At 44.0% G+C, this 16,366-nt stretch overlaps 2 protein-coding genes across 4 annotated transcripts; both read right to left on the bottom strand.

The window, feature by feature from the left end:
• Window positions 1-641: 641 nt before the first annotated feature.
• LOC120711845 (uncharacterized membrane protein At1g16860-like) lies at window positions 642-6,746 on the bottom strand. Of its 2 annotated transcripts, none has more exons than XM_039997504.1 (5): window positions 6,539-6,746; window positions 2,482-3,447; window positions 1,695-1,850; window positions 1,391-1,602; window positions 642-1,305 (listed from the first exon to the last, which is right to left on the bottom strand). In XM_039997504.1, the coding sequence occupies exons 2-5, from the start codon at window positions 3,355-3,357 to the stop codon at window positions 1,113-1,115; spliced, it is 1,437 nt and encodes a 478-aa protein (XP_039853438.1). In that variant the 5' UTR covers window positions 3,358-3,447; window positions 6,539-6,746; the 3' UTR covers window positions 642-1,112. The 2 variants fall into 2 exon arrangements, with proteins under 2 accessions (XP_039853438.1, XP_039853439.1); XM_039997505.1 differs by lacking the exon at window positions 6,539-6,746 and adding an exon at window positions 4,176-4,197.
• Window positions 6,747-11,824: 5,078 nt separating this feature from the next.
• Window positions 11,825-16,034, bottom strand: LOC120711843. 2 transcript variants are annotated; one of them, XM_039997503.1, is made up of 3 exons: window positions 15,443-16,034; window positions 13,817-13,913; window positions 11,825-12,332 (listed from the first exon to the last, which is right to left on the bottom strand). In XM_039997503.1, the coding sequence occupies exons 1-2, from the start codon at window positions 15,915-15,917 to the stop codon at window positions 13,846-13,848; spliced, it is 543 nt and encodes a 180-aa protein (XP_039853437.1). In that variant the 5' UTR covers window positions 15,918-16,034; the 3' UTR covers window positions 11,825-12,332; window positions 13,817-13,845. The 2 variants fall into 2 exon arrangements, with proteins under 2 accessions (XP_039853437.1, XP_039853436.1); XM_039997502.1 differs by having other exon boundaries at window positions 13,822-13,913.
• Window positions 16,035-16,366: the final 332 nt, after the last annotated feature.

Below are 16,366 nucleotides of genomic sequence, written 5' to 3'. Positions count from 1 at the left end.
GTGACGTGCCGGTAAACAATGACGTGATTATGATAACTTCTAAGAGCAAGTGAGCCATTTGTACTGTATACCCCCTAAAAAGCAACCATACCAAACTGTGTCGCTTTCGTTGATTAAAGTAAAATACACCGTTTGCACATCGTTTTTGTTCCGAGATTTGTTGAGACTTGCCTTGTAAACTGTGGTTGTGGTTGGTAGGTGGTGACAGTGAGTGACGCTACAGCAGCACAGGATGCGACAGAAAGGGGACCAGAGCAGCTACGTGCTCGGCAACCCCCGGTTGTTTCCTTATTCCTGTCCAACGGTAATCAAATGCAGCTTGTGCTGTTAACCCCTAACCAAACGTTGACAGTGAGCAGTACACCAGCCGGGGTTGTTTCCTTATTCCTGTCCAACGGTAATCAAATGCAACTTGTGCTGTTAACCCCTAACCAAACGTTGACAGTGAGTGGTACACCAGCCGGTCGTTACGGCACAGAAAGGTGCAGAGATGTCCTTCGAGATTCACAGAAATAATGAAGCCAGCTGCTCACTTTTATGAGCTCACAACGAAGACGATCTCATACCTCATGTCATATGCAGGTACCATGCACATCATACTGGAATCCTGCCTCCATGACATCAACACAGATAGGAATCAATTACATACATGACTTCTTAACATTGCAAATATACCTACCATGTGAAGAGAACCTTGTTTTGTGGAGATCATAGGTACAAACTGGAAATTGCAGGCTTCATGATGTTGCTGGAACCCTACAACAGAAAGGGAAAAAAACATAATATAAACTAGAAGCCACTGAATCTCCAAACAGGCTCCATGGTAGGTAGGTAGGTAGGTAGTACTGACATCAAGCCATCCATGTTACAAGTATCACCCATGGCTCAACCAAAAAAGAGAAGAGAAAATTACATATAATATAATATACAACCAAGCCCCAGGTAAACTGACCATCCACTGATATTGTTGTACTTACTTAGCCCATATAACCACACCCTGCATTTGCACATTCTTTCAATCCTAACATCCCACTGAAAACCAAATCAAAAGTCAAGGCATCTTTTTTTTTCCTTTCCCCGAACCAGAGAATCAGCATAGCCAAGCACCCTACCTAGACTGGTATCACATCCATGTCGGATGTATCTTCGCACCTCAGAACCAGGTCGTCGAGGCTGGTTGGAAGCATGCACTTGGCCCACTGGCAGCCAGTGGAGATGGGTTCAGCGGGAGCAACGATCATCAGCACATTATCGTTCCTTTGGACAACACCCATCACGCTAACAGTGCTGCCCTCCTTGATGTACCTGCAGCACAAACAGCCATGTCAAATGAAATGGATAGCCATTGCTTGATAAGATCTAAGGATGCAAATGACGCAAAAAAAAGTACCCTTCTTTCAGGCGCATGATCCGATCATCGCTCGAGAGGTTCCTTCCCCGCAGCCACCTTAGGAACTCTGGCGACATGTCCTTGTTGTCTGGGTTTATGTCAATAACGACAGACTCATCAACATATGGGGTTACACGCGCACCAAATCCTGTTCTGACCAGTGCACGCAGCCCCGATTGAAAATCAGAGATGTAGAAATCCACTGCATGTCGCTGCCATTGTTGCATAGGGGGGAAATGGTGAGGGAGGATTAAGGTGATGAGTGTCAGCATTGTTCAATACTTCAAGTTACAAGTAAACTCACCTCCATTGACCTGAGTCCCCAAGTAAATCGGCGATGTGTAGTGTTGGCAGCTTTTGAATCCCAACCCCTATACTCATACAAGCAAGTGGAAGTGTAAACACATCTCGGAACCCGTTGGAATGAGGATTCAAGGGGCAAATTTCCACAAGTAACAACCTGTAATGTTCAATATGGTGGGTGAGGACTGGCTGTTACTAATGATTGGGAAAAAGGTGCTATTTCATAAAAGCCATTCGGTGTTTCTAACAATAACAACTAGAAAATCAATGCATAGGAAAAACTTATTACATAACACGCTGCAACATGATTTACTTGTTCTTGTACAGGAAAACATATCACGTTGGTATTAGTAAAGTTATTTGCCACTGATAGTCATCAAACCTGTGGGAGGGAGTAAAGTAGCATTTCTGTTTTCTTTGCACCTAAATTATTTCTTAAATAAAAAAGAAAACAATCTAAAGTGTTGCGGCTACATAGAAAATACCTTTACACTGAAACAGGTTGTAACATTACATTACAATATAGTTGTCAGTGCAGTTGAGAAGCATTGCTTTACAGAACTAGCCAGAGATGCAATCGCAACAAGAGTACAGGACTAGTAAAAATATAAACAATCTATTGTGTGCAAACTGCAAAGCCAACTAGAAACAGTTTACTTTGGAAATAAATTGTAGCATAAGGAAACATATATAGGATAACATCTAAACTGCATAGAAAACAGTAGAGGCTGATGAATGAACAGAATAACTGAATATCATTAAAACAAAGTGATCAGTACTTTACATACCCCAGTAACCTTCACATACTCCCCATCTTTTGCAGTTCTAAGATCTGCATCAGGATAGCGACTGACAAACCTAGTCACACCTTTTGTTCCCCAGCAGATGTTCCAGGTGATAAGTGCAGCAACAAAACCAAATATCACCACAACAACTATGAGCAAGATTGGATTATGAATAGCAGCAAGAATGAAGCCACCTGCCACGAACCCAACCACAAAAAGCAACGCAACCAACCACATTATTGCAGTTGGAATGCTGCCCTTAATCGAGTAACCATCTTCTGCATTGAGATTTGTGACAGCTGGGTTGTGTGCGAAAGAGGCAGTACGCATCTTCATTGATACACTAGGATCAAGAGGGCCTGATACTTTCCTTTGAGCACCGGATGAATTCATCTGACCCGAGGTGATTGGACCTGATGTAATTAGCCCAGTTGTAGGAAGAACAGGAGGTAGAGGGCCAGAGTTCTGGCGGGCCATGGGGGTTACTCCACCTGATTGGGGGCCAGACAACCTCTTTGTCGGTTCTCCATGCTTATTGAGAGATCCAGAATTAGATTTTGTCCTTGAAGATCCTCCAGTGCCAGGAACTGCCGATGAAATGGAACCAGAGTAGTTGGAGCGACCAACGGCATTAGAAACTGGTCCAGAGTTGGAGGCAGCACCACCAAATGAAGTATTCCTTGAAGGTTGATTACCCAAAGGACCAGATTTTCTATGGAGATCAAACATCTTTCCAAGCTCTCCAGATTTCTTCAAGTCCCCACCAGTGTATGGCATAGCTGAGGAGCTCATGACTGGGGCCTTCTCCTTGGGTTGCTCAGGTCGGCCCGAGACATAGAGGCCATTGCTTAGCTGGTGAGATGGAAACCGTGAACCCATGTTCTGAAATGACAGATCCAACTATACCTTCAGAGTGATTGTGTTGCGTCAAGTGAGATTGTTGAACTTTTGAAAGCCTTGCATCAGCACCTGAAAACAGGAAATGAAAGTAACTAGATGAAATCGCTGATCACAAAAAAGGGATTTGCACAACAGTTTCAGCACAACACTTCCAGATCGAACAGCTTCAACAAAATGCACAAAAAAAATTGAAGACGCAAATATCATCCTGCATAGAAGGGTTACCAAAGATTAAAGCGATCTTAGAAGATGCTTCTCATGGTGTTCTACCAAGAAGTACAAGGTGCAAATCAACTGATGGCATAGATGTCACGCTTTATAGAATATAAATTAGCCTTAACTGGGAGTCAGCAGTTACATAAGTAACGTAAAGCTGGCCAGCACAAATACTACCAAAACATGTTGCAGCTAAGTAGGTGACAAATATTATATAAAGTAGCTAAGCTAAATATTACCATGTTTACAACGAAGGGCAAAAAAAGAGCACTAGCACAGTAGAACTTTTCTATGTGTGATAGCAAATCGAAAAGTCCGTTACTGATTCATAGTCACAGAATTCGGGGTCGATGCTGCGTCCCGTGACCCCGGATCGTCGTCCCAATTCGCGGGTCCAGGGCGACATGGGTCGACGTCCCGATTCATGGTGGGTCGCCGCCCTGTCGCCGCACAGGTTCAGGATGGGGCGAGTCGGGTCGCCGCCCCATTTGATGGATCCCGTCCCAACTAAGATGGATCTCGCTTGATTGTTTTCGCAGGGTCTCAAATCGGACGAGATGCAGATGAGATGGTAGGCTTACGGAAAAGCTGCTGGAATCGTAGTCCTCCCGTCCTCCGCCACCACCACGGCGGCAGCCCTCGCCTGCATCTCCGAGGTTCCCCGACAGGAACGGCGGCGGCGGCGAGCCGTCGATTCCCTGCCGGCGGAAGGCCTCCGCGACCCGCCAGTGACGAGCCGCTGGCCGTATTGCTGCGAAGTGCGGAGTCCGGCCAGGGGATCTTGTGGACGGCGGACGGCTCCCCTGCTTGACTACTGAGTTTTGATTTTTTTTCTTTTTACTCTCTGTTCTTTCGTATGGAGGAGGCTAGGACGCTAGGTCTCTGTAGTCTGTAATATGTATCTGTATGTACCTATTATTTTTTGGAAAAATTTTGCTACCGCAGGCGGGAGATTTTTCCTCCGTATCTCCCCAAAAGAATTGCAAAAAATTGCTTACCATTTATTCCTTCCGTGATTCGTTCCCTAATATGTAAAAAAAAAGATGTAAAAACTAGGCATCGAACCCACGACCAAAAGAGAGATGCAAAAACTAGGCATCGATTAGGGTCGGGACCCTCAACTCTTAGGACCGTCCCAGGGTTATCGACCCATTAGCCACGGATTCACGTACCAAAATTCGGGTTCTCGTTCCAAAGGGATAATACCCCCTCGTACCACAATTTTACAAAGTCTCGACCCTCGACCCCGTTCCTCGACCCGTTCGACCCGGGAACTTTGTGACTATGTGCTGATTCCCTCTGCGTCTGGCTCCAAGCTGGATTAGCTTAAATGAGCTACTGTTTGGCTATATTTGGTGGTGTTAACTGGGCTAACAATAGAAAAAGTTGTGTGTGAGCCTAGCACAATTGTCGGTTAGGACTTAGGAGCACTAAAAGGCTTTGACTGGGTAATACTCTGGTTAACTCATTGGAGTTTTAGCAGGCCTAAAAAAATTGGATAATTGATTAATACATTTTAAGTGCCAGCAATGACATAATTTTGCGGATTGCATTTTGCAATAATGGAAAAGTATAGTTGTGCTGCCAATGAGATTCTTCAATGTGTAGATAAAGGTGTGAAAAATACACACTTGACCCCCAAACCTTACTTCCACCTCATTGAGATAAATAGACTCAAGTAGACACAACAAACACTTATTGAGATAAATATATAGCTTTGACAGCACTGTTACAGGTTTCAGCAACAAGTACGGGGTAACGCGCATCATTGTGATGAAGTAATCCACCTCCCTCCAAAAGAAGAGAACGAGTACAGACAAACACCCCAAACCATGCAAAATCAATGGAAAAGGCGCAGCCTTAATCGCAGTCAAGCATCTAAATGTCCTGCGAAAAAAATAATTGAAAGCGATAGTTACTCAAAGTGCATGCCACGCTAAGAGCACACCGTGCCTACCAAATGATTTCAACCAGCACAGACAGTGGATTAAACAACAACCAGGCCACCGACACCATTAGATCACGAGCATAGCTTAAAGCTTGGGCAAAGAACTTGACAGGTACATGCCAACATAATCTCAACATGAAGCAAACTCAGCAGCACATGCACAACCTACAACCCACTCCCAGGGCCCCACCACCACCTCCTCGGAGAAAATTCTACCACTCGCCAAAAGCCCAATTTCTCCAGGCTTTCAGCCTCAACCTGGAGCTAAAAATCTATGCGCAAAGCAAGCACACATCCTGCACACTCACTGAACTGAGATAAACAAGCTTCCGTTCTGCCATGAGCGGAATCACACCATACACGCAGCAATGCCACCATTCCAGATCCAGAAACCAGCACCAGATCCAGGCACATGACTCATACGAAGAACACCGAGTTCGAAACTCTATTTTTTTTAGAGAAAAAGAAAGGAGCCCCTAACTCTCCACGGCAATCGGAAGGGACAACTAACTCCAACACAGCAGAAGGTGAACCGTCGGAAGAACCTGAAACACCCATCGAAAATTTGCAGCAATTGAAGTCGCACGCTTTGCACAGATCTAGCCACTGCGAGGGGACAAATCCGTTGGGGATCTCATCTTCCCCCCGAATCCCACCGACATTGCAAAACCCTCGCACCACACCGCTGCGCACCGCGGAGAGCAAGAACCAAGAACGCCTAGATCCCAAGAAACGCAGCGAAACGGGCGGAACCCATCCAAACTCGCCCCCCCCCCCCCCCCCGCCTGCTCCACCACTCCCTCCTTCGCACCAAGAAATATCAAGAACCGGCCTCCGGATCCCGGCGCACACGCCAAGACCGGCGAACGGCACTAGGCAACCAAACCGCGCCGGCGGAACAAGCTGCCCGGCCCAGATCCCAGCGACCCCAGCAATGGCAGTCCATCGCATCGGCAGCACCAGGAAGAAAGAAACAGTGCGGGCTCCGGCGCTCACCTGCGGCAAGCGGCAGCCGGCGGCGCTATCCCCTTCCTCCTCCCCCCACTCCAAGACGGTGGGTTTGGGCTGTGGAATGGCAGAATGGGGTAGGGGAAGCGAGAGGGCGGGGGGATAGAGAGAGAAGGGCGCTCGCCGCTCGGCTCCCCCCACACGCAGAGGCAGGCGCAACAAACAGCCAGAGTAGAGGAGAGAGAGAGAGAGTAAAGAGGAGGTGGAGACCGGCAAGAAATATCGAAAACTATCCTCGTTTAGCTTCTCACCATAAACAATGATAAATTGGGATACAGTAGGAGAGAGAGGGGGGAAGCTGCAGCACTGCAGGAGACCTCTTTCTCTCTCTATCACTAGCAGTCCAACATGGTCATCCTAGCGCTGCAGTCATTTTCTCTCTCCACCCCCTCGTGCTCGTCTGTCAGATAATGCTGATTCCATGGCTGTTACAGCGCTGCAACGGCTCACTGCCCGCTAATCTTGAAAATTACTATTTATAACCCCGGAGATTTAGAGAAGCTGATAACTGTATCAATGAGGGGAGAGGGTTAGGAAAGGAATTATCTATCACCTTCCAAATTTTGCTCAATTCCTTTGGTGTGTGGAGATATTTGCTTCTATAAAAATCACTCGCCGCAACCAACCAGCAATGTTTTTCTTTCACATCAAACAGCACCAGCCACCAGCCAGCCAGTAATATTTTTCTCTCACAATAAATCAACACCAGCCGCCAGTCGAATAGAGTGAATATATGCACTATGAGTTTTGCATTTTGATTTGGATATCACAGGTTGTATTTGGATCTTAAAGGAATATATATTGTTTGTATGTATATAGTAGTTGTAGGTCATATTGTTTGCGCAATGCATGCAAGTAATGCTTAACGTAGTGGATGACTCGCTTATCGCCAGCTGATATGTTTTTTAGGGCAAATCACGAGAGCTTTCATTCAATTATGGAATCATTACAATCTCGGTCAGCAATCTCCACCGTGCCAGGAAAGAAAAGAGATGGTTTCCGATGGAATACTCGCACACCTGTGAGCAACCTCATTACCTTCCTAGGAACAAAAGAAACATCTAAAGAAACAAACACATTGCTAAGCTCTCTGATTTTGTGCGAAATTCCGAAGATAGTGCTTCTAATCCCTTCTTCTTGCCAACGACAGATTATCCACCTCCAGTATCACCTTTTGTTGCTCCCTGCTCAGTAGCAAGCAGCATACCGTCCCTTGCCGCCAAACCTTCAGCCATAGTCACATCTGCAATGTTGGTATAGGCGCGAGCTGCTGCTGCCAAAACTTCTCCCTGATCACCACACCACTGCCCCGGATGGCGGATGCTGTCACAACAAAGTAAGAAGCATCCGTGTTGATATGTTGATAAGTAACCGACGCATTAGCCTGTCAAATTTAGTAACGGTACGAGCTGATAGTGCTTCATACATGTGACTTATTGCCTATTTCTAACAAAGGAACGGCGCCGCTGGCGTGGCCAACTGCGGTGTCCACATCAGTAAAAAATATTTTGTGTTGCCAAGTGAAATATTCAAATATTTATCGTCACTTAGGGATATGAGGCCAAACAAACTTTTGCTCACTTCTTTAGTAACAAAGATTAGAGATATAGTCTTTTCTTTTACTTCTTTGGGTGCTCATGCTTGTATGTGCTATTAAAGTATATTTGATTCATATCCATAATCTATGACTCCATAAGTTAGGCGCCCACGTTTTCAAAATGGAGCATTTCGTTTCGTTCTCTTTTACTACCAGGTCTTGCCACAATTTTCTCTCTCTCTCTCTCTCTCTCTCTCTCTCTCTCTCTATATATATATATATATATATATATATATATATATATATATATATATATATGCACCCCTTATCATATACACTAACACATACCTTTAATTTACCAAGCTTCCGCATGGTAATTTTTGGTTACCTTAAGCATAGTTTGGAAAAGAGCTTTGTGACAATGTATGGGCATGGACCAAATAGGCCTTAATGTTGTTGTAGTACTAAAGGACAATTTGTTAATTCTAATCCTTGGACATCCATTTGTAAAGCATAGTGTTGTATTTGGTTTAAAGGGAAAGTGGGATGTGAAGGTAAATGTTGGGCCACTCTTTATCGACTACTAGTCTACCTCGGTCCAATAACAAGTACCGTAACTTTAACAGTTAGGTGAGATGTCCCGGGGGAGGAAAAAAAACCCAGGAGGTACAAAATACTATTAGATGTCCTATAGTCTGCATTGTACTAAATTAAGAAATTAAAGGTGCATATATAAGTCCATGCTGGATTTTCAAAGTATAATACTTGCCTGGGAAAATAATTATTAGTTGCTTGGAGTTCAGTGTTCTTACTATAAAATTGAACTAGAAAAGGGAACCTTAAAGTTGTATCATCTCGTTCATCCAATGAACCAAAATTCATACTTGAAGTAAAAATCCATTTAAAACCTTTTACAGAATTACTTGCTCTAGACAAAAAAAATACTTGTGTTTTGGAATAGTTTTGGACAAGCATTTAAAAATTTGACTATGAGTGACATTAAAGTATTTTGTTTCAAAACATGCAAATCACATACATGTATTTTCTTGAAATATATTGTCAAAATCTCATAAAACTATTGGATCTTATTAATATATTTCAATTGAAAATAGTGGTCAAAGATACACACCAGAGCCTAGACTCTACCGAACTTCACTAGTACGAAAACAATTTTTAGGAGCGGGTGAAAACCTCTTTGTAGGGGTGCATGCAGTACCCGCCCCTGCTTCTTTCAACTACAAATGTTGTTTGCAGCTCGGGCAGCACCTTCCCTGAGCAAGCAATGTGTTGTCTGGAGGAAGAAGAAGGTGGCAGCCACATTTTTGTCGGGCATTTTCTAGGGCGGGTGATGACGTCACCAATCCCTAAAAATATTTTTTAGAGGCAGGTCAATATTGCCACAAAAACCTCGCCTCTTTTGTATGAGCGAGTTATCTTTTAACCCGCCCTTGGAATAAAAAATGGAGCATTCCTAAAAAAAATTTAGCAGTGCTTTCCATTTTAAATTAAAAAAGCAAATTCAGCTCTAGATAATAAAATATAATTTCTATTTCCTAGTTTTCTGTTTTTGCAAACCGTTGCAAGGTACACTAGCACATTTATTCTAGTTAGTATAATGGCTGCCAGCTGCATATAACTATTGCAATAAATTGCATGAATGAACGGAATATCATATTTTTTTTAAAAAGGAGTAGGCTACCAGTAAATATCACTGGGAGATTGTGGGGACGATATACCTTTGTCCGAATCACAAGTTGGACAACACAACTACTAAGACCCATACACTTTTCTAACTACAAAGCTAAAAAAATGCCAAGATCATGTTCTCATTTAGTCAGACATATCTACACTTTTCCTTTGTGACTCATTCAGTTGGCTATATGTAATGTACACACCAGCGGATAAAAGAAGGAATAGGAGGTAGTTCCAAGCTGCCATTAGGTCAGGGTTCTTGGGATCACATGGCTTTAGGTGTGGGGCCACCTACACTACCCTCCCTCATGCGCCTTTGGTTGGAGCCACCTAATTTGGCATCAACTTATGCCAACCGCAACAAACTAGATACATACTCTCGTAAAGTGCAGAAGATATGCATGTATTCCCAAGAAAAAGGAGGGGGGAAAGAAGGAAGAAAGGACAATCTTGAGTGTTAAGAAAGAACAAGAAGATCTTTGAACTTTGGCTTTGGCTTCTCGATTTGGAGGATCAAAGATTACAAGCGATGGTCTGAAATCATGAGGAGTTGCGGGCTTGACGAACGGACTCTAGCGAATGAAGATGATAATGCTGCTGATCACTCTCCATGATGGTCCTGTTTTTTTCCTGGACAACTTAATGAGCTCTTTTGTTTCTTTAAGTACACGGCACATGGTGATTTGATGGGTCTTGGTGCACTCAGGACGGTACTAACTGCTCTTTATGCTTCACAAGCATCGTCCTTTGTTTCCTTGTCATCTCTTTTACTTTTCTGGAAATGGATGTTGTGTGACGAGCAGGGGGAGCAGCATATGACATGTGTATGGTATACTAAGGTCTTGTTTGGTTCCAGGACTTTTTTCAGAAGTCCCTATCACATCAAAAGGAATCTTACTATTTTATAGTATTAAATAAAATCTGTTTATAAATGTTTTTTGACAGCTGAGTGCTTTTTCGCGAGACGAATCTAACGAGCCTAATTAATTCATAATTTGCTACAGTGATGCTACAGTAACCATTCGCTAATCATAGATTAAGATACCTCATTAGATTCGTCTCGCAGTTTAGCCCCAGGGTTCTGCAGTTAGTTTTATAATTAATATTTATTTAATACTTTTAAATACTAAAAAGTCCCTAGGACTTTTTTGAAGTCCCTGTTTCTAAACACCCCCTAAACTCGTTTGATTCTGATAATGGTAATGTGTAGGGATTGCTATTCTCTGTTCCTAGCTGCTAGCTTGATGAACATATTCGATTCAGGACCCAGGCCTCGTTTAGAGTTTAGCTTAGAATCTGGACCGGGTTCGTGAAATGTCAGTTTACCTTAGCACTCCCTCCTACTTTTTTATTATGCATCTATACATACACTATGTCCAGATACGTAGCAAAAATTATATATTTAGATTTACCAAAACGACCTATAATTTGGAACAGAGGGAGTAGGTTGTTAACGCAAGCTTCTTCCTCATGTGAAATGTTCTGGCACCCAATCACAAGACTTGGTTTGTATGTGAGCGCAACAGTACTCCAGCCTAACGCCACCTTCACGATGCTAGTACTGCACCTGTGGGACTGGTGAACTCCAAGCTAGAACCCTGTCGCTCGGTAATATGAGCCTGCAGGACTCCAGTTGCTGTGTCCGCCACCGGAGACGACCACCACACAGACAGCTCCCTCCCTCTATCACGAGCTCAGCCGAGCATTCAGTTAGCGACAGCGATTGATAGTTCGTGGGATAAGGTAGTGTGCACTGAGAGCAAGATTCCACAAATAAAAGCTGGGAATGAGCAATGGATCGCCACAAGCAAACAAAGGGTGGTGCATTCAGGTCTGGGAGAAGCTCCCTCCAGAGTCCAGAAGGAACGCGCTTCTTCCATAGTGCAAATGTCATTCGACGTTCCTGAAATCCTACGAAGTTTCCTTTTTACACCAACCAACACCAACAACACGCTCTGCACAAATCAGTATGATTTTAACAGCAGTCCAACGAGTTTCCCTATCATCAAAAACAGCGCAAGAATTTTGATATCAATAAAAAAGAATGAGCTCTCCAAACAATGTTTCAAACATGAAAACGCCACCCAGGTACAGAGCCGGCACAAAAGAAACAGGGATAATCGTATACTATACCCGTCCACACAACAATACAGTTTGTAGCACTTTCAAAATGTTTTACATGTAAACAGTTCAAGATCAGAGGAGGGCAGGATGCTTACACCAATTTTACAAACATTGTTCCTCGTAGGATGGCTAAAGCAGAACTAGAGCCTATGCTGGAGTCCACCTACTGGACTACTAAGCACACATTTAGCATCCCTCTCCATGCTTATTATAACAAACAGAACCTTTGGCGCATGAGCTTCGGACCAGATTTACAGCATTGCAACCGACTCATTAGTGGTTTCAATGGTTTATCTTCCAGGACGGATGGGACAGCAACATCAATGGTAGCAGTTGCAGTGGTTTATCAGCAATGGGGTCCTTGCCATCCATATGTACATTGGTTATGGCAGAGTCATGAAACTCTGCACTGCCTTTTCTTGTAGGACCCTGCACAATGGGGTGTTATGGGGTGAAATATCATTCTTATTGTGTAAATAGCAATAAATGGGAACTGCACATGGGTGTGTAACATACTATCAACTACTGAATCAGTCGACAAACAGTCAGCATTTCTTAAAGAATTATGCTCTCAATGCTCCAGGGATGAAGTTAAAGAAATGTAAGAGAATATCACAATGTGCATCCCAGGCACCAACAATAACAAGATCCTACTGGTGGTGTACCTCACATGCAACGACAGGTCACCAGCAAAGTATAACTACACCTCTGCAATCCATGGCATTGATGATCAGAACCTCACTGTTTGCATGGTTTCGATGTTCCTAGTAAGACAAAATGTTTGTCCCAATATATCCAAGCATGTAGGAGCAGCCATTCTTGCTCCAGCCATGTTGCATGATGAGGTTCTGGCAGAATCATATCGTATAGATAAAAAGAGAATATTTCCATATCTAATCTGTAAAATCCATGCAAGACATACTATGTTACTACACATGAGGCCTATTCCTGTAGGCCAACAGTTTAATTACGATGTCAAAAAATATCATAGGAAACCTAGGGTGCAGGCAGCAACAATAAACATCAGACATGGCAGCAGTTGGTGCATAGCAGCTATGATCAGTAAGGCTGTGACATGGAGAAGGCTACTGCACGAATTTAGGAGTGCTGTATCACATCAACAAATCTCACTATATCTGTAGGCACAAATTGAATGTTGGCTAGTTCAGAATCACAAAAATCCTGTTGCCAAAATTTGATGGACAATCAGTTTTTTTTTGTTATCTTGAGCTAGAGCAATTGAGACAGAGACATTTTATAGAACCACAAACATTACTGCTTAAAAAAAAATCAGTCTATTAGTCTGCAAGAAAAAAAAGACATTTGAACCCAGTGACACGTTAGCTTTCATTTTTTGTCATCCAGACATGATTCCAATTCGATTGTTGCAATTTCCATGTGTACTAATCTGCACTCTAAATAAACGCTAAGTCACTAACCCTACATCTGTTTAACATTTAAAACTCAGCACAGTAAGAAGCACATGCAGATGGAAAGAGAATGTGCCTAGGGAGAAGTTACTTTTTGGCATATCTGACCTGAAAATTTGACAGAACTAAAAAAAAATGCCAAATACTTTATCTAATGATATCCTAACAGAGATCTTGGGTCACAGATGTAAGCAGAATACAACAAGGCTGGTCAATTTTGAACTTTGGGTTAAGACCACCTTCCCTAAAGTATTAACTACATAAATGGAAATCCCAAATCAAACAACAATTGTAGGCAAGAACTACAAATTGGTGTAATCAGGTGGAGGTTATAACAGAATCAACTATAGAACTCGGTGCTAGAAATAATTATTACTTAAAGCAAGTTTAAACAAGACAATCTAGAAGAATTTGAATAGAGGTAGTTAATGTTTTAAGACAGCACGTTGGTTACTATCGAGTTCCTAATAAGAGTTAAATCACCTTACCCCTGGCAGTGTAGCACAAACCAATCAGCTTTCTTCATCATCAGGTTGAGTTGCACCTTTCCTCGATTCCTTCTTTGAATGTGGAGATTTCCCTTGAACAAGAAAAACTAAGCAGTTAAGCAAATAATATAGTATGATGTCCAAATTAGGAAAGGAAATCAATAACCATTGATAAGAATTTTGCATGTGCACACATGAGAACCAAACAAGATATTGTTCACCATCTGAACATTATTACATTTGCCAATTCAACGTAACTAGTATGCAGTAATACATGGAATAAAAAATACTGTAGTGGTGTCTACCTTGAGTGATGAAACACAAAGGAGCCATGACAACAGTTTATTCAAGTTCTAAGTTCTAAGACAACTATAAATCAACTGCAATAGATTACCATATATATGTGCACATACGTCTCCTTTTATAAATTCCATGTTTTTCTTAAACTCATAACAGGTTTATACTCAATTTACTTGATGATGAAACTAATGAGTTCAAAGAGGTGCAAACAACAACCATGGCAACATAATCAGTATTTTACATAGTGCTGTACTAAATTAATTATTAGGTTCCACCATTCCAAACTAAACTCTAAAGGTGTCAACAAAGTTCTTAAGTTGGTCTCAAAGACCTTCCTATCTATCGAATTGCACCGAGTCAGCTATCAAAATGGGTGATTAGGAAAACAGAGTAATGTCAAATGGCAGATTTGCATGTCAGAAGAAATGGTGAATGGAGGTCAATGGAGAATCAACTGGAAAAAGGCTTGCGAATCAAAGAACTATGGAGACTTGGTGGCCTAGATCTAAAAAGTTCTGGACTAGCCTTTTGCAGCAGATAGCCATGGCATGAGTGGAAGTCACTAATAAACCTTTGCTGTGCATGCAATTTCACTGAATGCCACCGACCAGGTGCTGTTTAATAGTCTCACCATAATCAACTGGAGAAATGGCAAATTGGCAAGGAAACTAGCTTTCACAGCACCATTGCTTAAATGGATCAATGACAGAAGATATTTCGCCAAGCATTTTCAACATATCCAGATATATGAGAGAAGAGACAGACACAAAATTTTAAATTTAGTGATGAAAGCGTGACATGATACCCTGAGTTTTACCCTCTCTTGAAGGGATGGTCTCACCACCTAACAATTTGCAATTTTCCCTCCAAGACAGCCCCAAAACGAACTGGGTTATGAATTACTTACTAACACTGCATTTCTAGTAGAAGAAATAAACAATGGAGACTTGCACACCAAGGGAAATGGACAGCAACAAGAAGAAAAAATAATAGAATCATGTGGATAACACAAGTAATAGCAAATTCTGAACGTGCTTTCCCTGATCCAACCAACAGATTAGTTGCAACTTCTCCCAATACATCGGATACAACTTATCACACATGATGGACACTCATCATCTGTAGAGGTAGAACTTCAACATTCCGATTGCCTTTTCTGCAATTCATTGCATCAGGCTAAATGGCATACTAAGGTGAGAAGGAGCGTGTGTTTCGACACAACGATCCCGAGATCCACCGCTATTTCCTTCAAACATGACGCCCATATATGAACAAAAAAAACAGTGAAATTGTCAGCGCCGGGATCACGGTCAGCCCTCACCTTCGACGAAGTAGGTGGCCGAGGGCCACCCCCGCGCGGTGGAGAAGGAGAGCGCCTCCTCCTCCGTCATGGGCGCGTCGAGCTCGACGACCTCGACCGCGCCGCCAGCGGCCCCGACGAGCCCCTCCGCGCCCCCCGCGGCCGCGATCCGGCCGACGAGCTCGGCGACCCCCTGCGGGCGCCGCAGCGGGGGCACCCAGAAGGACCCGCCCGGCACGAAGGGGAGCCAGTCCGGGGTGGCGCGCCGCACCATGACGCCGTGGATGGCCTCCTCCAGGCGCCGGATCCCCACCACCTCGACCGACGGGGCCGCGGCGGGGGACCCCCCGGGGGCCGCGGCGTCGTCCTCGGTGAGGTCGATCTCGATGACCTCGACCTTGGTGGCGAGGCCGCGGAGGGAGGCGGATGCGGCGGTGGCGGATGGGGAGGGGGAGGGGCGGGCGAGGGTTAGGGTCTGCGCGAGGAGGCGGGCCATCGGCGGCGGCGGCGACGGCGAGGCGACGGTAGTGGTGGAGGAGATGCGGGTGGGACGGAGACGGAGACCGAAGAGATAGGGACGGGGAGGAGAGGCCGCTGCTGCGGTAGTTCGTCCATGTGATAGGTAGGGTTTTTTATCCCGACCGGTTAACCCAAACCGCCGGCCACCGGTTCCGGTTTACCGGACCGGTTGGACCGGTAACCGGTGGAAACCGGTTGAATTCAAATCCAAATTCAAATAAATTCAAAAACTCCCGTGCAACCGGTTCCGACCGGTTTACCGGCCGGTTTTACCGGTTTACCGGCCGGTTTTACCGGTTTACCGGCCGGTTTGACCGGTTTGAATTCGAATCCAAATTCAAAAGCTCCCGTGCAACCGGTTTACCGGCCGGTTTGACCGGTTTACCGATCGGTTTTACCGGTTTACCGGCCGGTTTGACCGGTGGG

This window comes from Panicum virgatum, chromosome 6K, assembly GCF_016808335.1.
Source record: "Panicum virgatum strain AP13 chromosome 6K, P.virgatum_v5, whole genome shotgun sequence".
Classification (NCBI taxonomy): Eukaryota; Viridiplantae; Streptophyta; class Magnoliopsida; order Poales; family Poaceae; genus Panicum; species Panicum virgatum.
The sequence above is the reverse complement of the archived record's forward strand: the minus strand, read 5'-3'. Positions and strand labels throughout refer to the sequence as shown.